Here is a 26,158-nt window from a genome sequence, read left to right as displayed (position 1 = left end):
TTCCAAATTTATAACTTCATTGGTAAATGGTAAAAAAGCCATTCTGCTGTTGACATTGATATTTAGGACTATAATGTCCTTACCCCAACATAATGACATTTTGCATATACTGTCATGGTGATGCTGAGAAATAATAGGCAACATTACTTCCTGACATAGTGCTGTGATGTAGTTTTCCAGACCCAAGAGGTTAAAAAGCATATAATGCCCTCTAGTGTACAGAATATGAAGGTGCATCCACACCAATAGGGAGCAAGAGTCCAAGTCATATTGAGTTGAAACAAATATTCACATCTCATTGCAGACTCAAGCCTTACAAAAAACTATCATTTGGCTCACAACATGATCAGTTACCAATGTCAAAGTGTTCTTGATCAATGGATCACAACAACATGTCAAACTACAGTTTTTAACTTAAAGTGAAAAGACTTGCAATATCGAAACATGTTTGAGCTTGAAGACTTTATTATACAGGCATTCAACTGTTGGACCCATTCCAAATTGGGTTCAGCTTTACAGTATTTCACATGTGTGAAATGACAAAGGTGCTTGGAAATATAAAATGTACCAGCTTTTTAAAGTATAGCCCACACTTCAATCAGGCAAATATTTTCTCTGAAGAGTGAGTCTGAAGGTGTCCTTTAATTTGACTTGAATTACAGAAACCCTTCCCACACACTGGACAGCTGTAAGGTTTCTCCCCGGTGTGAATTTGTGTGTGTGATTTTAAGTGACATGACTGGCTAAAATGCTTCCCACAAAATGTGCAGCGATATGGTCTCTCCCCTGTGTGAATTCTTTGGTGCTCTTTAAATTTCCCAGAGTAATTAAAACATTTCCCACACGTGGTGCAGGAGTAGGGTTTCTTTCCAGTGTGAATTCTCTCATGTACTTTTAAGTGCCCTGACTGATTAAAGCTCTTCCCACATACAGTGCAGCGAAAGGGTCTCTCCCCTGTGTGAATTCTCAGGTGCAACTTCAGCCGAGATAATTGGCAAAAAACCTTTCCACAGTACACACAGGAATGTGATCCTGGTCCTTTCAGCACACTCGGTTTTCCTTTGGAATGCTGTGCCTCCGACAGTGACGCTGGTCCACCAATGTCTTCCTCACTGACATTCACACTATTTTCACTCTGGAGTGTGTCACTGCTAGCAGTCACAGCGCGAATGGAAAGGGCCTCAGTGGGCTGTTCTATGTTGCAGTCTACTCCATCGATCTCTACTTTAATGAAATCGGGCGAAGCAGTCGCTTCATCAGCAGCTGCCGTCTTCGTTTTGACATCTGGGCGGTTTGGAGTGACCCGATCCTGGTCATTTTTCACACACAGAGGTGGGAATACTGACCCCGGTGTGTGAGGCTCCTGTGCTTGGAACTCCTCTTTCCCCAGTCTGCCCCTCTGCTGCTCGGAGAGCTCCACCTTCACGGCAGGCTGCAGGGGCTCCGCGTCCTGCCCCAGACCGGAGCTCTGCTGCTGCAGCTCCTCAACAAGAGCCACGCTCACGGGGACAGCAGGAGCAGCAGGCTGAGCAGATTCTGGATGGAAGGAGAGAGGGAGGGCCATGATAGCAGCAAGTGGCACAAGCAGGCCTGAAACTGAAGGTGGGAATCTCAAGCTTACTGCTGCAACAGAGGGGCAAAGGGGGGAGAAACAAGATGTATGTCTCCAATCGTATTTCACAGGCTGCTCTCTGGGCCCAACACCTTACATTAGTACTTCCTTCCTCATAAATATATTCACGTATCTTCTCTCTCTCTCTCTGGGTTGGTGCCTGTACTAGAGCCACTGTACTGCACTAGGCACTTTTTGGCATTTAGCATTTTAAGGCCATGACATCATTGTCTTGGGTCCTTAGGGAGTAGTCCTGTATGTCTGTGAGACAGTAGGTCAATGGCAGATGACAATATGAATCTCCCCTTTGGGGATTACTAAAGTATATTCAACTGGATTTCTTTTCTTCCAGGTCATGGCCACCATACCCCACTGACCAGGTGGCCGAAGAGTCTCGCTATGGTTTTATGGCTCTAGATTATGGCTCTAGACCTCAATGTTATCTTTTATTTTCTTTATTTTTTTAAACCAATGACTTCTACTGGCTGGTCTTCCGCTGACTTTTCTTACATGTTTGCTCCAAATCCATTAATTTCTGGAAAATTCCATTTTTTTTTACACCTTTCCTTGCATGGCTCTCATCGGTACAAATACCCTTGTGTTGCTACCTAAAACATACAACCTGTCCTAAGTAATGCTTGGTTCACTCCACAAAAATGAGCAAAGTGAGAATTGTATGATCACAAGACGCACCTTTTCGAGGATTGAATTGCTGTATTCCCTGTAAAGTTGCAAAAAATCCATTTCACTGGATGTCACATCCTCACATACTTTGGTACTGCTGCACGGTGTACACACATAGCTTGCACATGTTAATAACCGAACAAACTTGTCTGACACCTTCTCTGAGCAGGAGTAACTGGGAAAAACTGTGGGTAAATCTGTGTTAAGGGGCAAAACAGTGTAAAAATGTGAATTTAATACAAAACCCACTTGTTTTGGCATGAAGTGTACACAGGTGTTCACACACATACTTTATACAATATGCACCAATACCCTCAAAACAATTGTTTTTGACGCTATGAACATATTCAGAGCGTTACATAACTAATTATGGATACATGTTCAACAACTGAATAACAGAGTCTGTAGCGTGAAACAGTGAAATGTGCACGACATTTATTGCCTAGGGCCTCCTTCCATGCATACCTGTAGTAGCAACGAAATAGCTAGCGTTTAATCAAAGTCTCACAACCGCAAGCGATCAAAAGTGAGAAGATACCAAAAAGCAAGAAACTTTTCCTGCAGCGTTCATCTTGTTTCATCACTGTACTCACTCGGCAAACCTGCTTCAACAGCAAATCCAATCTCTCGCAAGAACCGTTTTAGATTCTCATTCTCCTTCCTCGTTCGATCGGTTTCCTCCAGGTACTCCGACACAGTATCTCCCACCATCTTCATTATCTCTTGTGCAGCTGTCATTAAACGCTCGGTTAAATACAGGTTTAAAACACGTAATCTTGTCATGTTTGCGCGCTTTCCCCTCATCAGTCACATTAAGGATTCTCAGCAGCTCATTCTCAATTCTCACGAATTTTCTCACGTAAAGATGGCGACTTTCCGGTCTAAGCCAACAGGGGGTATCTTTACCTCCGCTTAGTCGAAAGCGCTTTCCTCTCTGACCGATTTCCTGGTATCCAAGCTTCCTTGTCATGTGATCAGGGAAACGTGTGATGAGGTTATTGGCGTAATTGTTTGAAAAGATGCAATGGTCGCCTAAAAAAGATTTACTTTTATAGCCCTTGAATCAAAAGCAACAAGAATAGTTACGTAACGGTAAATAGCCAAAAGGGCACTGACTGACCTGCCGAGAGGGTTACTGTACTACATGAATTGAGTTTTTTGTTTCCCTTTAAATAGTCAAATGACACTCAATATCACATTAACATTAGATGATAGGCAACGTCATTGGGTCATAGCGTTCGTCAAATCCGTTGCGTATTTCTTGATTTATTATTATCCTATTACAAGAATAGAGCTGGTGCGAGCCATCCATCGCGTGGCTGATACTTACAAGATGAGAACACCTATTGCAGGATGAGAAGAATTCCCAACACGTATTTTTAACATACAGAAACAACGACCTGCTCCGTCCACCAGCATTGTTTTTATATAGGTTGAATAACTTTATTAGTTATAGCTAGGGATACTAGTTGCAAATGGGGGCTTCATCGACAATCATTATAAATTTTAAGATCCAATACAAAATTTGGTTTTCAATATGATGGTAGTAATCCACAGCTAAATCTGTATCTGGCTTCACCATGACGCAAAATAATAACATAAGTTCCCTTGGATCCAAGTTCCACTGGTTTTTTGATTATATCCATGCTCTCAACCATGCAGTCTACTGGTTACCAGAAGAATATTTGTTTTGAAATGCTCTGTTGTGTTTGACAATTAAAAGACACTCTGGGACTGACACTATATTAGTACATGCTGACCTGTACAATAAGTTCTGATACTGCATGGCTTCATGGGCAGTGGATGCATGCATCATGGTCACTGCACAAGTGCATTGTACATTCTGATGACTACATATGAATACACTGTACATTCTCTGTATACGTACTGTTGACATGCACTCATCAGGATGCACATTAAAGGCTGGTGTTCTAATTAGAGCATGATTTTATTTGCAATGAATGCTGAGGTGCAAAGACTGCATGTACAATATTGGTATGTACTGAATATGCACACCTGTCTTTTTAATCTATTGATTGATGGGTGGCAGATGTGCAGTGTGATTCTCTCTAATGGTCCAAGGGGGTGTTGAAGCAAAAAAGTTGAGAATTCCTGGTCTATTCTAATTCCATATGTCCATGTCACATGACCAGCAAAATAATACATTCTCAGTAAAGTTACCGTAATAATCAGAAGGTCAATGCAAACAGATTTGGTGGTCATAGTTTGTCAAATTATCAGATATCTCAAGCTAATTTTATTTTACGTAAAAAGAAAGGACCTGCACAGGACAGTAATTTACCTCAGGTGTTGTAGTGTGTCAACCATTAACTAAAAATTGAACATAATGTAAATGTGTAATATTTTAATAAATGTGAACATAATTTACTGCCCATGATGGACTTTTTATACTGTTTAGCCTCAAGTCTCTCCTGAAAAACATAGCTTCTTCCTAGCTTCCTTGTGCATTAGAACATAGTGAACCTCATTCAAATATAATCAAACTGCACCAAGAGAGGAAAATAACATGTAAATGTATGTACATCTGAAATGTATGTAATGGGGGACACTCTTCAGACAATAACATCCTGCTCCCTCAACACACACACACACCCACACACACACACACACACACACACACATACACAAGCCCAGAATTATAAAACAAAATCCTCTCAGACAGTGGCGGAAACTGATAAACAGCACAACAGCCTTCTTCATTCAAAGCACAAACATGCTCACTGTAAATACGATAACATTTTAAAAATAATAACTCTAGCAGGTTCCAAGCTTGGCACAGTGAACTAGAGCCCTTTACAAGTAGCAGAGCCCATTATGGTGAAATCTGGCTGTGACAGAAGGCTCAGTCCGCCCCCTGGTGATCTTTTGGAAGAAGCACAACAAAACACTCCAGTCAAGTCTGAACAGATGGACACACACCAACAAAGAAGTGTGAGACTGGGCACACAGTCTATTTTCTAAATAATTAGAAACTGATTTTGTTTTGGAAAAAAAAAATAGTTGACCATTCACTTCACAGTAATCACAACATTAAATCAAATGTGGCAAATTACCTCAAATGTTAAGAGGTCACACAGCTGAGACTATTCCACAGCTAAGTATGTTCTGTTTAAGAGTATATACAAGTGTAGCTTCTAATAATTATTTGAAAATGAACCTCAGGGAATGAATTTCATTGGCCACGCCAAGCAAACATCTAGTAGGAAATTCCCTTGCCAGGCAGATTACAAGTTTGGAACATCCAACCAAACGCTTTCCCCAGTTTATTCTCCCACAGTGCGAGCTGCCTTTCACCAAGTGCATAATCGGCGAGCTGGCCAGCTCTTGTGCCTGCAGGGAGGCCTCGTAGTGCTGATTTTGTTATCTTGACCCATGCTAATCATTTATTTAACAGTGGTGCAGTCCATCTGTCTGCGGCAGCAGATGACTGCTGACTGTTTGGAATATCACCACTTGGTCGGCTTGAAGGTCATTCGCATAATCCCCTCTTGAGTGGCTTTCAAAAACCAAACAAACTCTATAGCAGGACAAAAAGCACACTTCTGCATTTTTAAACCATTTACTTAACAGTATCCAATTACATGTTGGGTCAATGCCACTGTAAGGGTGGCCTTTAAAGAAGTGGTTCATTCTGAAGTCTCAATTATTTCCTCACTAAAATGCACCTAAGGTATATCTCTAAACAGATCATTTGTCAAGGACAGCTTTAAGGTGAGAATTTTAAATAAAATTGGAAGTGAATCTTTCATTAACATTTACATTTAGTCACTGAATGTATGAGTATGATATAATATTTCATGAACAAGAATATATAATATGGAACCTTTCCAAAAATCCAGCCTTCACATGGATACACTGGGGCCCACTGTTGGCTTGTTGATTCACTTTACTTTCTACACACTGCTCAGACCTTCACATTTCAACATTTAAAACAAGATTTTGGAATAGGTTAAGGCTGATGAACCTGTCTTGAACAACAGCGAACTCGAATAGTGTATCTGTCTAAACTCCAGTGTGTGTGGAGGTTAGGATTGTGTACACTCCTCAGATGAGTGAATGCACCTCTTCTATACATTCTAAACATTCTTCTGAAATAATACAATTCAACAAGCCTACACACATTTCCTGAAGCCTCTGCTACAAACAGTGCATATGTATTTTGGCACTTAGGCACATACAGCATGTGTTGCATTTATGTTATCCTTGATTCAGCAATCACAGTAATACTACATTATCTACTATATCAAAAAGGATCGTGATCCTAGATACTAGACACACTTGCACATGCATGCATGCACACTTGTTATTTCTAATACACACAGGCACAGATCTGCGTATTTTTTGACGTGCACTCACAGACACACACACACACACTCCTCACAAAAGGCCCATTGATACAATATGTGAGTGGACATCTTCTGGAGTGGAGGGTACAGTGCAAGGCTAAAGGGTGGTGAAGAATAAGTCATTGTTTGACAGGCCCAGCTGTCGGCTCCGTTCTCCCCGGCGACAGGACCCGTTCAGCCACCTGCCCCTCTGATTACCTACTATGGTAACAAACTCCCTCTCCGGCACGCCTTGCCCCACCTCAGGTTACTGCCCAAACACATCGCATTATTTACCAATCGCCATTTAGAACAGTTTAATAGGAGCCTTCCATGTGTACCTGTGCATTGTTTGTGTACATGTGTGTGCGTTTGTGTACGTATATGTGCACGTGTGTGTGTGTGTGTGTGTGTGTGTGTGTGTGCACGCGTGTGTCTGTGTGTGCACTCGTGGTATGTGAACATGTGTGTGTCAGGGCCCAAAAATAAAAGGCACCATTTCATGTTGTCATGTCGGCACTTTTGCTGGGTGGCTTTGTGTGGAAACACATCCCCCTGTATAAACACACACACACACACACACACACACACACACACACACCCGCATTTCTCATTCAGTCCAATAGACTGAAGTGGGTGACAATATCAGAGCGTGAATCTTGCCAGTCCAACTTTGAAAGACCTACCTTTTCTACCCCAGTGTCCAGTGGGTGGTGGGCGGTGCCATGAAGGATCTGCACAATAAGCGAGACATTCTTACTGGTGCCCTGTTTATTGGCTAATCGGCTCCCAGCTGCCCAATAAATCAAGTACAGCGGTCTGAAACGGCTCACATGTACGTCACTCTGGTTGGTTAGGTCAACAGCCATAATAAATCTCTGAAGCAAAGCTTGTGAATTTATGAATCAAGAACTAATTTAACATGCATTCATATGGGTCCTCATATTCACCGACCTTTTTCTAATCATCACTAACTCTAGCAAATGCTAGTACTCTGATGTGAGCTACGTCATCTCACCAATAGGCAATCATTTCCATTGATCTACTCATGGTTCTGTAATCCTGTTACTTTGATCATCTGACTGTCAAATAAACTAATAAAGGGAAGAAACTGTTGCTCCACTGGCCGTTGTTGGTTTGATCACTATCATTACATTTGATTTGAATATAAAGATCATGGCAAGAATGGACTGCATTAATATAATAGCTTTTGTGGACTTCAGCACACAGACTAAACCAGGGGGGACGGGGTTAACCATGAAAGCCATTTTGTGACAGGTTGCCAGTCACCACAAGAATGTGCATGTGTTTAGACCTACTGTATACATTTTCATTACACATCAGCAGTACGTCCTGTAGCTTTAAAATAAAGAAACATTTTGCAGGGTGGGACCCCCTAAATCCATGGGTCTGGGGTCAGAGGCCTCCCATACTGTAGCTCCTTTTCCCCACACACCTGCTTGTCGTCAAGGGAGAGTGAGTCCATAATGACCCAGGCAGATGGGCCAAAGCCAGGCACTGTGAGAGTCTGTGTGCGTGCAAGTGTCAACCATAAACTCACTGTTACTGACAGCAGAGGTGTGCATCTCAACCCCCCACAAGGGCTTTGCATGCCTCTATCCGGTTTGTGTTAAATTGCCATGTAGCAAATCGAGCTGTAATGTGTAAGTTAAGCAGAACACAATGAAATAAAAGTGCTGTGCACAGCAAAATAATTACGTTTATTTAAACTCTGGGATAGCTAAATGAACTGGGTATATTTCATTGTAACCCTCTTTGAGCTGAACTAACATTTTTACTTTTCACCCACACTCATAATATATACCTATTTATGTATGTATAGGTATACACACACACATACACACACACACACACACACACACACACACACCACATATATATATATATGTATATATAGAATGTTTCCCATTATCTTATCAGTCAAAAGTGTGTCCAAACTTTTGACTGGTACTGTATATATAGGCTACAATTGCAATATTCCATGTGCAATAGTACATAGTTCACATATTGCTACCAACACTCCCATTCTCTTTGTATTGCCTGTCATTACAAGTGCCCATCTGAGTCAGTGAGAAAATATGGCATCCATTGAATGATGCCTATTAAATGTCTGCGGTTGCTGTCCAGAGCTAAATGTAGACTGATCTGGGACTGTTCAGGAGCTGAACATCTCAAGACTATGACTCCAGGGCACAGTTTTGGCAAAAACACGGATTATTGTCTTGTCGCTCCCTGATAGAACACCTCCCATTGGTTGAGAGAACTCAGGACGTCAGCCGAGTGGGACAGAGTCAGAACCCTCAGAGGGAGTGATGATGAGCGAACAATACAAAGGCATACAGGCTGCATCCGCTGTGTGGGACGGTGACCTTCAGAGGAGAAGTGACGCAGCGCGGAGGAGGTGAGCGCTTCCATCCGTGTGAAGCTTGTCACCCCCCCCCCCCCCCCCTCCGCTGCAGCACGTACGCTTGCTCCCTTCTGGAGCCGCGGGATGTGAGAACTGAGAGCCAGGTGTTGACAGCAACAGCACGGCCCACTGCGTGACGGCTAGCAGATTGCAATCTGAAGAGCGTCAAGCTAAGGCTCCTCCACTAACATCGCCCTTATTGGTGGAAAGTCGTCTTCCATCAAGGACCCACACTGTGTTGCTATTACAGTCTGTCTTTCTCAAAACGTGTATGCAACTTCTTAGCAATGCTCGTGAGTTCCATTAGCTTTACAGCAACATGACTGGGAGGATGCTGGCGGCATGTTTGCACTACACGGCTCTTTGAGGTTGAGGTTCAGTTAGAGTTCTCTGGCACGCTCTGCCTTACACTTGATGTACCAAAGGGACCCTTACAAGTTGTTGACAAACCGTCAACAAAATAGCTCTAAACAAACTGTATCAAGTGCCAATCAGATGCAGTCTGTGGGTGCAGATGAGGATAACACCTAAACAAAATAGTACAGCAACATGACCACAACCCAAGTCAGAACTTCATATAGTCAGTCATTGTGTCCCTTGTGTTTACAGTGCAGTTACACTGAAGCGTTTCTCCATGAACCCAAGGGCTCTCTTCTGGTTCATCTCCCATTCCCCTTACTGTCCTGTGGGCGGCACGTGACTTTGCGCACCCTCGGAGAACCGCATAACCGCTAAAGAGGTAAAACGGAAGGCATTCTTCGCAGCAGACCGCGGCTCGTGAAACGGGAGTGGGGGAGGCGGGTTATTTAAAACTTGTTGATCCGGGTGAGAGTGGAAAAACAGATTAGCGGTGGCGCAGTGACGCCCCGAGCCCAGCGGCCCTGGCATGCCAGGGGGAGATGCCATTGAAATGGCGGCACGCGGTGCATTCGGCGTGGATGCTGGGGGAGGGGGGGGGGGCGCTCAGCTCGGTGATGACTGCGCCGCCCCCACACCGTGGCGCGACCACTGCTCTGTGCCCCTCCGTAACTACCGTTACAGAGCAAACACATCCACAGCCTAGCACTGCCTGGCGTGGAGACCCAGACCACACAGAGGATCATATCTGTCTGTTTTCATCTCACTGTAGGTCAGGGGCTGTTCTGTGCCCCACTTTCAGGAGCCTGCTTTCCAGGAGGGTATGCGCCTGTGCCGCCCTGTGTTTACATTCTCGTCTGTTTATGTCTCCCAGAGCAGGTAACCGTATCTCCGCGCCTGCGAGCGTTCCTGCCCCTCTGAATGCGGACAGCTATTCGGTCGCTTCTGAAACCAAACCGCCGCATTCCGCCCACTATTGACATGGGAGAAGGTCACTGGAGCCCGGGGCCAGATATAACACGGGGAGACGAAGCGAGCTGCCTGCAGTATTTTTATTCTGCCGGATAATGCCCGTGAGGGGTCAGCTTTCCTCGGTGTCCGAGCAGGAATGCCGATTTGGAAGGCAAACAAATTTAAGGACATTGTAGGCATAGTTTCCTCTAAACAATTTAACACAACCTATAAGAGTACTGGGTTATGTGTGTGTCTTGTGTGTGTGTTCAGTACGCCAAGGGTGAGGAGGCTTCAGATATGTCAGTTTGAGACCTTTTATCTTGAAATAAAACTTCACTGTGTATTATATGTATGCTAAGGAATGAAGACTTGAGGTGGCAGTGTCACATAGGGCTTTAACCCAGGCCCAAGATGTTGTGCTCTTTAAATGAATAACAGTGACTTTTTTGGCAATCTAAATATACATGAATACAGCAATGTGTTTAATTTTCTATATATAACCCTGGTAGATATATTCTTCAGGACCAGGTCTGAGAAACACTCCTGTATATAAAAACAGCAGTAATCACCCTCGGAGGAGAGTTTCTCTGCTTCCACTTGAATATAAAGGTAAATTTGCCCTTAGTGCGGAGTCCATTTTTGCTGTGGTTAGAAAATGTAATCTTGGAGAGTGTGGCTGTGCCCTTATTTGAAATGGAGCTCATAAATCTTCTTTACCAGGCCTGAGCTATACTTCCTTACAGTATGACTTCATTTCTGTCAGCATAACCAAGTTCATTAAAGCAATATTTCCACAAATTGCTTTTACTGGATTTTCTGCCGCAGTACATCTGCTGATATTCCTGCTAGAGCAGACACATTATTAAACCAGGCCCTTATTCAAAGGACATCCTTTATTATATTAGTGACCCTCATAAGTCACTTTGGGTAGTTCTATAACAATATAAATTTCAGGGAAAGTGTTTGATTGGACGTCCCATGCATTTATAAATCAGCCTTCAAAGGCCCATGTGGACACAGTGTACATGGGACATCCACCACTTTCTGTTTGGCTTCATTTTTATGAGATTGAGAAAAATTAAAGTTGATTTTAAGCAGCACTCAGACATACATGTTAAATGATAATAGTCAGGTAAAATACTGATACATGTTCATGGTCTGGGTGGTGTTACATAGGAACAGATGAGGTATCGAATGAGATGAGTGACCTGTCCTTAATGCTCACTTAGGGGAGAGAGCGATGTTGTGTCAGGTGGGTGGGCTGTCAGGCCAATTGTGGGACAGCAGTGTCCATTGTTGCAGTACACACTTGGAGTCCTTGGAAAAGAAGCCAAGAGTTAACTGCCCATGAAGACCACATTACCTCCCTGCTGGAGCTTGCAGTCTGTCCTGGACAGGACTGAGCTAAAGCTTGGGTACAAGCAAAAAACCAACACATGACATGACTAAAATATCGGCATGATGCTTCAGTGCCAGAGCATAGATGAATCAGTGACAAAAATGAATGCAGATGTAAATAAAATACATTAAGACAACCTTGAAGCTGATTCCTAAGACAGCTCTTTTTAAGTAACAACATGAAAAAAAAAAGACATGACAAGTATCAGTGCTTGTCAACCACAGTACTACAGAGCAGGGGAGTGGATCAGAGTGGATCTTGTCTGCAGGCCTTATTTCCACCCAGGCAAACAGCACATTTCACTAAGTAATTGTATTAATCAAACTCCCCCGTTCTTAGAAGGTCAGTAGGCTAAAGAAGAGCCGGCGAACTTGCCGGCCTGTGGCCTTCTGGGACTGAAGCAGAGAGGACACTGAATACACTGCTGTGGAATAGCTGACCCTGAGAGCAGCGGGAGCTGGGAAATGTTGGCACCGCGCCCCAGTTGTCCGCTCCAGCTCGCCCTCATCTCAGACAGGCCTCCTCCGTATCTGACACAGTGGAACGGGGGTGTGACAGCTGTCCGCTCATCTATTACCTCACAGGGTCAAGAGCACCCTCAATGAGTTCAGCAAACGGACGGTGTCAGGACCAATACCATCAGCCAACCACAAAGCCCCTTCTGTCATAACAGTAGGACAAAGCTACATGTTAAGGAATCAAACAAAATGTTTTCAGTTTTTTTTTTTTTGGTTAAAAATTGAGAGAATTAAACACAATTCCTAATAAGGGGAATGCTTTTTTAATCAAAAGTTGACACAGTGTCTAGTTTTCTAGTTATGCTGAGTTTTTGCTTATGTTACTCTGTGGAAATGCATTATAAGTATCCAACTCATGTTTCTTAGATACGAAATGATGTTTTATCTGCTACAGATTGATTCATGAAGACAAGCTTGTGAGAGAGTTATGTGACTAGTCATTAGTACTAGTTATATTCTGGTTATTATTTCTGGTCACAATATGGGCCTTGATTTGTCAAAGAAGAGAAAATGGCTGTACTCATAATTATACAGAGCTAGCGTTCCCTTTAAACTGTGTTGTCCGTAAAAGAGATGTGATTTTCAGTGATGAAATTAAGGACATGTTAATCCTTTACATTACACATAGAGTGTTCAGCTTTCATTTCAGTGTGAAGTAAAACATTGCATAAACTATAGCAACAAGGTCTTACTGTATGTCAGGTATAGAAAGTTAAGGACTAATTAACTGTCAAGAGGAGTAAATCAGTCCCTTTTTTCTCTTTTTTCTACCCTCAGAGAGGACCAAATACACTGTGTATACGTGACTTTAACCAAATGTCACTACCACACCTCAGGCCAGGATATACATTTAATACCATTATGGAGGTTTATTGTTTACGTAATATTAATTTAACTTAATTTGATTAAAATGTGTCTTGAAAAACGTGAAAATAGAGGGTGCTGATATTTTGGCTGAAGCAAAGTGGGCAACAACAAAATTAGAGGAGCAGTACCGAATAAAAACCCACAACCTACTGGCTATAGTTTCACTAGCTGCAAAGTCACAAGTCACGGTCGGTGGTTTCAGCGAGTGAACTATTTATCAACAGCGAGTGGGATGCCTTTTGGGGGCGAGGCTGGCCGTGGCACGGAAATCCCCGCTGTGGCCTGGGCCATGCCTGTGACTTAACGTGACACCACTTGCACTAAGACACTGACAGCTGCGTATGCGAATGCCTCCCATTCTGTTTGTTGTACAGGATTAAACACGATAAAGTGGACCAGTGACTTTCTATCGTGGGCCCAAACACACTACTGTTTCCTCGGACTTAAAAGGCTTTCTGGAGGCCTTAGTAAACCCATAAAGACACAGGGGCCCCTGTTCATTCAAAGCCTGAATGAGAGTATTCAAATGAGATGTGGCCACAAAAGTGCTGGTGCTGAGGAACTGTGACCAGAAATCACAACATCAACCACACAAAACTGACCAGAAATGTCAATATATCACAAACCACTCAAGCTTTGTTTTGACTGGGGTAATTTATGTGCATAACAGTTTACAGCCAAATGAATATGTTTATTATACATTATATATGTTGAGAATCTGACTGACAACAGTGCTTTGTTACCAAATCTAAAAGGAGCAATTGCTCAGACACAGACCATGTAGTTTAACTGTTTATAATTCTGATGCATCAAAAGGTCACTGCCATTCCATGGGGTATCTTGTTCTGGCAAATACTGTGAAGATAACAGAAGATAACATTGGCAGAACTGAATAAGGGACATTCATTTCAATGAAACACTTATTTTAAAAATCGATTATGTTATTTGGCCAAATAAAATCTTTACCATGCTTACAACTTTTCAGGTGCGGAGTGCCTCTCATAGCATCTGCTATAAGCACTACTGGTCAAAGTACATATCAAAGAAAGAATTGCCTCACTAAACATCCACCTGTACAACTGCATAATATGCAAACATACTACCAGTATTGTAGTGTAAGTGGATCCGGATAAAGGTACCACCTCTTTACTTGTCAGAGACCCGTTTAACACAAGCCAGAGATTTTACACACAATAAATCCCCCAATCATCATAACATGCTGTAAGCTAAATTCAGAGCTCAGAGGTCACAATTGACAGCAGTTAAAAGTTCTGGCTAGTCTGATTGGGCTTTGGATTGGGCTTGGCTCTGTTACTATACTGTAAGACTGGAGGACTGGGCCCTGGGCCCTGAGAGGACTTCCAGTGAAAACCACATGTAGAGACTGATAGTGCAGCACTGACAGAGTAGAATGCAATTTAGCCGACAAGCATTGCATCAGCGCCCTCACACTTTAGCCCGTAAGCAAGCCACAGTGACAAATGGGTGACACTGACTAATGGCCCAGCTAGCGCGGTCAATTCACTTTGTGTGGAGAAGCTTATCGAAGTATTGTCATCCTCAGCACTGACATACTGGAGATTTTTTTATTCCATCAAAGAATACAGTACAGTCCAATGTATATTTGTGTCCAAAATGTTTAGTTTATTACCTATTGAGATCTGTTTCTGCAAATAGATGTTATCAGACTCACTGTGGTAAGATTAGCTACATACTGTAAGACTCTATGCTTAGGCGGTTACAAAAAGGTCACTTATGGCTGTGCTCTGAAAAACGATCAGTAATTTATGTTTTTTGGAAAAAAATAGTCGATGGTTAGTGTGCCTAAATCCAGTGAATTGCTTCATCAGAAGCCCTAAACGCATACCAGGCCAGTGGCATCTTTGACACTAATTTATGAACGTTTGACACGTCCAAACGAAAACTTTCTCTGGGTGCACTTTTCTCACTAACACCCTTGGTGTCTTTTAAGCCTGTCTTTTAATTTTCTGTATTGTAAAGGGTCCAATATTCCTTTTTAAATTTTTTTATGGCTTAAATGTGAGTCCTGTGACCTATGTATGAGAAACAAGTTTCAAGTGTGTATCATTACCTGATTTTAATTACATGCTTCTTATATATTTCATCTAGTTTGAACACTCAGACACAACATCCTCCGTGACTGTACAATTCAGTGAAAATTCACTAGTCCAGCTCAAGGATGTCTGATCTCTCCCCTTTCAACATATGCAGCTTTGACCAGCTGCTCTAATACTACCGTATGCACTACAATTTACGTGCATTGGAAGGTATAATTTCCTTCCGCTTATAAATAATTGAAAATGAATTTCATATATCAATTTCATCGATATGTACAGATGCAATTTTCACTAGCATTTGAAATGACTGAATAGTATACTGTATCTTCACAAAAAGACTCTTTATTACCTTGCAAACCAATCTTGGTGGCATTTTAATTAATGTGTTGAAAATGTCACAAGAAAAGGAAAGGTGAGCACATACATCAATAGTGAATTAATCTGTCAGAAGGCATCGGGGATGCCTGAGTGGGGCAGCTGACAACAGCAGTCACTCTGAGCGCTATGACAGGGAGCCCAGTGGCACTGTAATACTGAACAAGACTGTTGGTGGACTGTTGGCATGGGAACTATTGATTCTTATTTCTCATTTTCTTTTCTTTTTTCTTTTTTGCTTTCTCATTTTAATGTCTGATGCTCTCTCCAAGTAAAACAGAAACATAATTTGCATAGAAGGTTGTTTTTTTCTTTCTGTATTCTAAATTTGTTTAATTAAATATCATTAGTCACATTTTAACAGTTTTGTAGTGCTCGACACTGACGCTCACTGAATGACTGAAAGCGGATGAATGTGTGGGAACATGTGAGAGGCTTCAACTAATCACTGAGAGAATGTCTGTATCGTGAGCATACTGACCCACTCACATTTCCCACATGAGCTGATTTTCAGTGTCTTGAAGAAGCCTGGGTGGGTATAAGAATGCCTAAATATAAACACAAGTCTATTTTGATTAAATGGCTCGTATTTCATTCAATCAAACAGATACATTTGATAGAGAGGAGAGACGCGTATGTATAAATCTGTAGGCCCCTGCTTTTGCTACACACCGCCTCCCTGGAAAGCCTGTTATAAACTGGATCACTGGGACTTGAACTGCATTATGCCATAAAGGCAATGGAATAAATGTGGGTTACATTCCTGAACACAGGCTGGACATCAAACTTTTCACAAGAGGAGACTATCATTAAAAAGGGACTCTAAGGCATATATATGAGCACAAAAGCAAAGAATGTGAGAGAGTGCAAGGAGAGGTGGGGGGAGATATTGATAGATAGTTATGACCTGACCAGACAGAGAGGCATTCTTTCCACATTTTCCTCAGGAGCCTTTCACTGCTATTGCCGTCACCGACACCGACGACTTCGAGCGGCGGGGCGAGCCCCATAGCAACGGTCGCCATAGAGCCCCGCGACGGGGCCAGCTCTAAACTTGGCCCTGGGCGAGCATCTGTCGCAGTCACTACAGCGGCCGGCTCGCACTTGGACGCGCATAATGGGACGGCATAATATTTTTCTAGGGGTGAGGAGCCAAGCGCGAGAGAAGAGGCCGCATTCCTGCTCTAATGCGGCCACGTTCTGGACATTTCTTCACATGAAGCCAATTCACCCCTCCCCCGGCCCCACCCCCCCAGCTGTCCCCACAATGTGCTCCTGCTCGTCATTGAGAAAACCCGGAGCGGTCGCAGGCAGCGACGCGTCAGTCGGCAGGGGTGCACGTGTATGCGGCGGCCTCGCGCACCTTCGCTTGTCCACTCTCGGCCGACTTTCACCCGCTCCGGTGCGGTCGCTTGAGGGTCACGCCTGCCACTTTCTCTGCTGCTCAATAGTCAGGGCGCACACTGGGGAAGTTGGTCCTTCAGTTTTGGTCACAGAAAATATCTGTAGAAAAAGGGATGTAAGCTAAAATGAGCTGATGACTCCTGAGAAATTCTACAAAAGTCTCTTTTCCATTTCCTTGTATGAGTTCATTGGAGGCACATACTGTATATAACATGCAAACCACAGGAAACAGCATATTCCCTTTCCCCAGTTATAGGATGATTAGGAAAAATAGATTTACATTCTTGATTCAAAGCTGTACCTTGCTTGCTTCCACAGCAGCTACGGTATCCTTAATCAAGTATCTCCAATCAATACACAGAATAAATTAATCACAATATGGTTCCACAGTTGCTTTTCTTAGCACAGTTGTTTATTTTCAGAGCAGTTTTTTCCAAGGAAAGCCACAATCATCATCCATTCAGCATATTTCTCAGTCAGTTACTGAAGACTATAAATATGGTCGTTTGTAGAAATCAGGTCTAATAAATTGGTTTAATATATAATGCAATGATTTACTGGAAAAAGGGCTAAACCTCCATGGGACTGGCCACCAAAGGTCTATTTATTGCTGTACTTTCACAAAGGACAGGTGTCTCCCAGCCTGAGTATTTATGTCTGTGTCACTATGGGAAATGTCTGTATGGAGGTAAACACAGGAAGTGATTTTCAATGACAAGGCATTCCTCAGGCTTTAGATCTGGTATCTGTAGATAGGCTTTAGACTACTATAATGAAATGTGATTTCACTCAAATTTAAGTTCCAGGTTAACTGAAAGCTCATTTCAGAGATTAAAAAGAACATGACAAATATTTTGCCAAAATACTTATGATGGTTCTTGTGCAGTGAGCAAGATACACAAAAATCTGCTCTACCCCTTAGAATTAGCACACGAGGAAGAAAAAGTATTTACAAATCTTATTAAGGGCCATTAACTTGGTGTCATGGAATGTCCAACTAATTAGGTTCCCTTAGTCTCATATTCAATGTAAATATTACAATAAACTAAACTGATATGCTGGTCATAGTAGCTATACTTGTTAAATGATTAATGTCAGACAACCTATGAAGCCATTTTTCAAAGAACAGCCCTTGGTGGCCTCCAGTCAGCCGTGGCAAACTTCTTACCCCTGTGCACTATAGAAAATTCATGACAATTTTGAAATCTTAAAAGGGGCACTTCTGTCCCCGCTCCGACCCCTGTGCCCCGGCTTTGGTGACAGCGGGTTAATGGCGCGGTGAGTGACTCTGACACACTGCGCCGCCGGACCCCGCAGCAGGAGCAGCACTGTAAACTCTTTGTGCTCTCCCTCACCATCAGTGGCCATCCATCACACTTTAACCTGACAGCCAACAGCAGAGTCACTTAATCCGGCCCGGGACCAGGCTAGAATTACCGAGCGGAGAGGACAGCAGCAGCGGACCCGGCGCAGCGAGGTCTGACCGCCGGCGGGGTTTAGCGCTCCACTGAAATCACGGCACGAAAAGCCCCCCTAACACCCCCCACCCCCCCCCAACCCCCACCCCCCCTACAACCTGACGCCCCTGATATCCGGCCCCAGTGCCAGGAACCACATCGAGCGACTGCCGTTAATTAGATAAACAAGCGGAAGCTCTCAAATTTGGCTTGCAAGGTATGAGAAGAGCAATGTCCCTCTGAGGTCTAGTCCACGGCACAGCTACAGTTTGGGGTAGGGATGTCTCTGATGACACTCACTGCTGCACTTGCCTGGCATTTGTTCTGCCCAACTCGTTTAGCTGTGGAGATGACATGGAAGAAGTTTCATCATGATTTTGAATAAACATGTAAGACATAACTGAAACAGGTGAGAGTGACAGTCAGTTGGTAGCAATATTCCTAATTTGTGCCTACACCAAAGACATGTTTGTTTATAATAATGTCTCTAAACAGCACGCGGTGTCCCCCAGAATTACACCAGACTTTGACCTATTTGGGAAATATTCAAATGACAAATTCTACTTGTGATGATATATAAAAAATGACCTCAGAAACATTCAGTTTGCTCATAAATATTCAGTTTGCATAAGTATGAAAGATTAACTCGAGGACGAGGAGTCAGGCAGTGTTTGGGACAATAAATGGATAATCTTTTTGAATTTGATGCCACACATTAATCTTCATTGGAAATGCAACAGTTTGCTTTTATTACATGATTTATTATCATACCGCAAATCATCAAGTAATTATACAGATTCCATTTTATGGCTTCTTCCAAAAGAGGTGCACTGTCCAGCGGATGAGAGCAGCCGATTCTCCCTTGACAGGGGAGGATTAACCCATTAAGGTGCGGCCATCTTTGAGGGCTCTTTCATATCGGCCGCAGGCTTTTTGATTTCTCTGGCACCAGGATCGTGTTCCTCTGGCTTCTAAAGCAGCCCGTCGCTGTTCCTTGAACCAAACGAGCCCGAAAAGCCCCAGGAGACCGCGAGTGAACAGAGATGTAAAGTTTAGATGAGAGGCAACAGCTAAACGTGGGATCGGGTTTCTCAGGGGGCTTTGCTAAATTTAACCCGCTGATCTAACGGCAGGCAGAAGCTTTAAATGCCACCGGGCAGTTGGTGTGAGCAGTTGTTGTCCGCAGACCCTCCTCAGCACGAGCTCCAGGGGGAAAGCGCGAGTGTCTGGAGCACGGGAGCCAAAGAGAAGAGAAACACAGTCCGGACAAAACCAGCCGCTCGCCCCGCCAAAGAATGGAGCTTTTTGAGACCAACCCCTACTTCTTTCCTGACCAGCGCTTCTACGAGGGCGGGGAGAACTTCTTCCCCTCCCGGCTGCAGGGGGGGTTCGATCAGGGAGGCTACCAGGAGCGGCCAGTGATGGGTCTCTGTGGGGACGGCAGGCTCCTGTCCTCCGGGGTGGGCTTGGAGGACAAGGTGTCCCCCGCGGCCGGCCTGTCCCCACACCAGGAGCACTGCCCCGGCCAGTGCCTGCCCTGGGCCTGCAAGGTATGCAAGCGCAAGTCAGTGACCATGGACCGGCGGAAAGCCGCCACTCTGCGCGAGAAGAGGCGGCTGAAGAAGGTGAACGAGGCCTTCGAGGCGCTGAAGAGGAGCACCCTCATGAACCCCAACCAGCGGCTGCCCAAGGTGGAGATCCTGCGCAGCGCCATCCAGTACATCGAGCGGCTGCAGGCGCTCGTCAGCTCCCTCAACCAGCAAGAGCACGAGCAGGCCGGCCTGCACTACAGGGGCTCGGCAGCCCAGAGGGTGAGTGATGACGGGTGGTGGAGCGCGGAGCTATCGGGGGGGGCGGGGGAGGGAGCTGAAAGGGGGGCTGCGCAGCCTCCAGGGTCTCGGATGATCGGGCAGTGGGGAGGGGGGGTTAGGGTTGAACTTAGTCCGGCAGAAGAGGGAGCTGAGAAGAAAGTCAGCCCCACCTCTCCCACCCCAGACATACCCAACACAACGGACACACTGGTGTCCTGTCTAAACCTGAAGCATAAATCTAACTATCTCGTCAGAGAGCTGACCGTCAAGAGGTTATATGATTAGGAATGGTGTAATACTACAGCCGAAGAAGGAATACAAATTTATTTTCTCCTTTTCATAACCTAAAAAGCACCTTTTGATCATCTCTGGGAAAAAAAAGTGTTCCTATCCATTACCAGATCAAATCTCAGCATCACAACTGGCACTATTAACAATAAACATAAAAGGGAAAAAATGAAAAAGGGTAATTACAAGATAAAAAGTATGTATGCACAGTCTCCGTGTTGCCTCAGGTTTGAATATCTTGAAATGACAAAAGGGATAGAGATTAAAAATGCAACATAGCTTAGAAATGTCTTTTTGATCCCGGTTATTTAGTACCCCAGATATCAACGTGTAAATGGGATTGCGAACGACAGAACCAAAATGTGCTTTCCACAGCCCTCACCCCCGGGGAGAAATTAGAACGTTGTCATGGAGATACACTCACACAGACGCGTAATCGTCTAATTACTTGCCATCAGCCGTAAGGCGTTTGCAATAATCCATTTACAGTAAACTGCGCTGAACAGTCACATTTGCTGAACCATTTTATCTGTACATCCGCACGCCTCTGTTCGTACCTACATCTCATCTGATCCAAGTGTCATCTTACAATGTGTTACAGCCTTGATTTCAACTCAGTGTTTCCTTTAATTGAACTACCTGCAGGCAAGCAATAAAAAAGCAGTTATAAGGAGAGAAAGCAAGATAGAAAATTGCCTAAGTAATGCAGATTCCCTCCCCTGTTATAGTGCACTATATGCAGAGACCGACTGTAGTTACCATACACTGATATGGAAAATGATATGTCTCTGGTTTGAATCACGTATGTCAGTGTTGAAGGGCTGTACTGGCTGCTGCGGTGTTGGTGTTGGGCGTGACGTGACTGACGGTGGCATGTGTGACTCTGTCCCCTCCCCCCCGTGACAGGTGTCCTCTTCCAGCGATCAGGGTTCAGGCAGCACCTGCTGCAGCAGCCCCGAGTGGAGCAGCACCTCAGAGCACTGCGCCACCGCCTACAGTGCCACACCCGAGGGTAAGCCCCACCTCCAATGCAAAAACATACACACACGCGCACACACACACGCACACGCACACACGCACACACACACACACACACACACACACACACACACACACACACACACACACACCTCCAATATGAATCAAATCACTGATATCCTTTTAGGACACCGAGGGCCATCGTCTGGAAAAATATCATTATTGTGCCCTACAGTCTTTAATTTCTATGCAAATCTGATCACCGCATTAAATTAATATCAAGTCTTGATATTAAGACTTGTCAGCCTCAGGTAAAGGGTTTAGTTGGACTGTACCAAGTTCATAAGGCCAAAAACCATTCAAAGGCTGATAAGCCCTTTTTACAGCTATGTTCAACCAAACACATTCCATGGGTTCTACTTACTTAGAGGACTAACAAGGGTCCACTTAAATCTAAACTACAGACGGAATGTCCTGTAGTAGAAGAGTACTATACAGAGCTGGGATTCAGAGATCCATCAAGTGCCTTTCCTTTACACTGCAAACTGTTAATGCACAAAGAACGCTAACATGTAAAAATGATAATTACACAGGGCAGCTCCACAAATGTCAGTCCTGAAAGGAGTCAATGACATGCCACATCAAAGCCACTGGATCAACAGGCAATCTGACTCTGTGGGGAAAAGTCTGCCATTCACATGATTTCACCCTGCTAATGCACAATGCTATCCCCCCAACACTGCAGCGACATGACCACATCAGCGTAACACTACTGACAGTTTCAGAGGGGTTGAGTCTGACGAGGGATGGGGTTCTGTTTCGTGTTCTGTCACCAGACCTCCTGAACGAGGACTCCTCGGAGCAGCCCAACCTGCGGTCCCTGACTTCCATAGTGGACAGCATCACGACCGGGGAGGGGGCCCCCATCACTTACTCAGGGGACATTTCCAAATAAGCCACCCGCCCCAGACCTGCCCCCCCCCCCCCCCCCGGATCTCTACAACCCAGCCTCCTGAGACCAGATCGGCAGGATGACACTCACACAGCTGAGGGGCCTGACAGCCCTTCTCCTCTACCAAACTTGCGGTCCATTTTTCTAACGCTTATTGCTACATGTGGAAACATGAGAAGAGAGCGAATGAGACAGCCAGGTTTCTGTCTTTCCTTAACGCAGATAAAGCGACAGGCTGTCCTGTCGGGGCATTTCCCTTTTCGTTCTTGCATTTTAATCGCGTGTGTTTTGCTTAACAAGGGTAAAATTCTTGGGGCCAATACTTTACCACTGCAGTTTGACCAATTTCAGCTTAATTTAAACTAGATCTGAATGCTAGTGATGTAAATACGTTCCTTTTTTCTACAGAGTGGTTTTGCTATTTTATTCTTTATTTTTTTGCTAACTTATTTTGATTTTTATAATAAAGATTGATGTGTATTTGTATATGTCATTCCTAAGTGTGTTATTTTTCTGTCAGATACGGTAGTCTTGTTCAAAATGCATTCAACATAATTATCATTAAAATTTGCTCATCAATTTCATTTGTCAGGGAAAGCTACTGATAGTAACAGTAACCTACATATTTAAGGGAACACTCAAACATTTTGAAATGTGTCCATGATGTACAATGGAACATTGCAAAGCATATTGAAATATTGACTTCACTTCCCCCCAAAGACCTCCCCTTATAAAATGCATTGGGAAGCACATAAAAGTACAACCTTTTTAATGCCCCCATAATTTCCAACAATCACAAAAATCAACCGAAAATCAAGCAAAGTAAATGCTTACCACCCCTTTGAAACTGCATACAAAAAAACATAAGCAGAACCAGTCTGAAAAATGATCAAACTGAATTGTCATTGGACTTTCAGATTGAACTGGAGCTTAAGGTTGAGCGAAACTTTTTTCAGAAACTTCCTTGTATTATTTCTTGATAAAACTGTAATTTAAAAATAACCCCAGTGTTTAGTAGGAACAGTGTTAAGTAGGTCAGACCAAGTACACACTAAATCTCTGGTCCTTCCAAGGCATATTTATAAATGCTTGGCACATCCAAACAAATACATTTTCACAGACTAGCTTTTTTCCCCTCCAAAGTGCCTTTTAAACCAGCACAGGGCAAACTGAAAGGAACAGTGGTAATACGGAAAGGACATTAGATGGTGGTCTGAGGGATTGAGAATGTGGATTTCTTTCACTTATCAGGAGACAGGCACACCACTGCACATGGCACGCAGTGTCGGACTGCACCTGTCTGACATTTCACAGCACTGACAAGCACTGCACCGCTGTAGGGCTTCCAGCTAACACAGAGAGTGGCGACTCAAATGACCATGAGCACGCCTGCTAGCAAACGTCTCTCAGTACGCACACACAGCCTACATTACACTGACTCTCTGGGCAAAGAAGAGTATTTCACATTTGGAGAACCCAGATCTTTCATATGTGACAGTGGGTAGCCCTGTTTACATTACTCCTTTCAACTGTGCACTGCCAACATGCGATTATGAGGACTACGAGGCCTCTGGTTGTCATCTGTAGCGCTCAGCCTAAACGTCGCTACACATAACTGAAAATACAAGAGTCTACATGTGTTCTGTACTTGGTTAACACTTCACCATGAGAAAGACATGTAGTTGACCTTTTAGGTTTTTTTGTTTAAATTATGAAGTAGATGGATAAAAGCGTCTGCCAAATGAATAAATGTAAATGTAAATGAAGTACATAAAAATACAAAAAAAAAAAAAAATCCCACATTTCCTCATGGGGTTCAGGGTGGTTATGTGATGCAGATGTAAGCCAGAAAAAAGTGTGACGGGGTGCATTAAAACTTTCTACACCACAGAGTGCATTTCCATTCATATTTTGAATGTATGATGACACACACACACACACACACACACACACAGCAGTTACATTTAGAATTATATCAACTTGACAAGAGGAAGGAAACAGGCTTGAAAGCCAACTTTTTTATTTTTGCCAGAGGAAAACAGCACATACCTTGACAGTCCCTGTGACACTTCCATTAATTTTGTATTTATATCTTAATGGAGTCAACACGAGTCATTCTGGAAGAAAAATCAGCAGTTGTTCATTACCAGATCGTAACACAATGTACCAGTACTATCAGGGTATTTGATTTCTATGAAATGGCAGAGATGAAGTGATTGTCTTAAACTTTATCTGCAGGTATCAGAATTGCCACCAAGAGGGAGACATTTATCATAGCAACCTCATTTGACAGACTCAATTGTATGATTTAGCAATTTTGCCACTGTAGAGACTATGGAATATGAAGTGGTATGGAGCAAAATGCTAAAGGCCAAGTCACACCTGGAGTAATAATAACAATGATAAAAAAAGATTTAAATTGCTTCAGTTCAAAGGAATGATTGCGGTAACATTACAATGATAACCAAAATGACCTTAAATGATATTGACAGTCAAATTCATTAACTATTACTGGGACTGTTTTCAATGTTTTTTTTTCTTTTTCTTTATTTTTTTATTTGACGTGACTCTAATTAATCGCAGATGTCTAAAAAGACAGAGACAGATGCAATCCTGCTAGTCAACAAGTTAGCGGGAATGTACGGGTGATTAATGGGGAAAGCCCATGACAGGTAGGGCGGCACCTCCCAGAGAGTGGTGCTTCTGTGTCTGCAACACCAGCAACCCCCCACCTGTTTAGTAGCCCAGGTAGCTCACCGGGAGAGCTGCAGGACCACGGACAGCAGTGGGCCTGCTCACAGGCAGGGCAGCTGCTGCTGCTCGTCACCAATCGCTGCAGCTGCTCCTCGTTGCCTTGTCAGTGGACTGGCCACTCTACCGCACTAATCCCCCCAACCCCCCCCCCGGTCATTTGTGGTGACATGTTGTGCTTTGCTCCCTTTTTTAATATCGTGCCAAAGTGTGCAGAACAGGAGCAGATTGACAGGTGTGTTAAACAGTAAAGCACTCTCTGGTATGACCGTAGTAAAACTATTCATAGTTGTTGTTGTTGTTAACTTTTTACAGTTACCGTTATCGGTTGGAAGCGTGTCTGCGGCTTAACGGTACAGTCCAACAGTTCAGACCACCTCAGGAATGGAGGTCATTCATGAACTGTGATATACAAGAAGAGCTTTTTTATTAATGATAAACAAAAGAGCAAGCATCATTCACAGTATAAAAACCAAACTGTGATCCCTTTGGTAGCTGTCCTGGGATTCATGTATGCTTTATTGTGTATTGCATTTTTTGTGTGGAAAGACAGTGTTCTTACAATTAGATTACTGGTCCATAGAAAGTTTACATTTGAACTGATTAGTCTGTAATTCTGGTTTTCTACCAACAAATAGCTATGAACAAAAAATAATAAAAGCAAATATATGGGACACCCATGGCCTGTATTTCTATGCTTGCAACACTGCCCAGAGATATGACAGTCACAGGGGGGAGCTGAAAGCTTGCTGGCATTGTCAATCATTAATCCCCACAATTTCATTCCATACATAAAAGCAAAAATATTTTCTGATTTTCACAAAGCAAAGCTGGGCATGGAAAACAAGACATGGAAATGCCTACAAATCCTCCCTCGGGGTTAAGCGTTCAATACTTAC

At 43.5% G+C, this 26,158-nt stretch overlaps 2 protein-coding genes across 2 annotated transcripts; one reads left to right on the top strand and one right to left on the bottom strand.

Moving 5' to 3' along the window:
* Nucleotides 1-457: 457 nt before the first annotated feature.
* On the bottom strand, nucleotides 458-3,219 carry LOC118779524 (zinc finger and SCAN domain-containing protein 21-like). The gene is made up of 2 exons (XM_036531675.1): nucleotides 2,890-3,219; nucleotides 458-1,536 (listed from the first exon to the last, which is right to left on the bottom strand). Exons 1-2 carry the CDS (start codon nucleotides 3,098-3,100, stop codon nucleotides 599-601), a joined length of 1,149 nt encoding a protein of 382 aa, XP_036387568.1. The 5' UTR covers nucleotides 3,101-3,219; the 3' UTR covers nucleotides 458-598.
* Nucleotides 3,220-19,677: 16,458 nt separating this feature from the next.
* Nucleotides 19,678-22,532, top strand: myog (myogenin). The gene is made up of 3 exons (XM_036531355.1): nucleotides 19,678-20,290; nucleotides 21,485-21,590; nucleotides 22,393-22,532. Exons 1-3 carry the CDS (start codon nucleotides 19,775-19,777, stop codon nucleotides 22,509-22,511), a joined length of 741 nt encoding a protein of 246 aa, XP_036387248.1. The 5' UTR covers nucleotides 19,678-19,774; the 3' UTR covers nucleotides 22,512-22,532.
* Nucleotides 22,533-26,158: the final 3,626 nt, after the last annotated feature.

The sequence above is a fragment of the Megalops cyprinoides genome, chromosome 6, assembly GCF_013368585.1.
Source record: "Megalops cyprinoides isolate fMegCyp1 chromosome 6, fMegCyp1.pri, whole genome shotgun sequence".
NCBI classification, from domain to species: domain Eukaryota; kingdom Metazoa; phylum Chordata; class Actinopteri; order Elopiformes; family Megalopidae; genus Megalops; species Megalops cyprinoides.
This window is presented reverse-complemented; position numbering and strand designations above follow the sequence as displayed.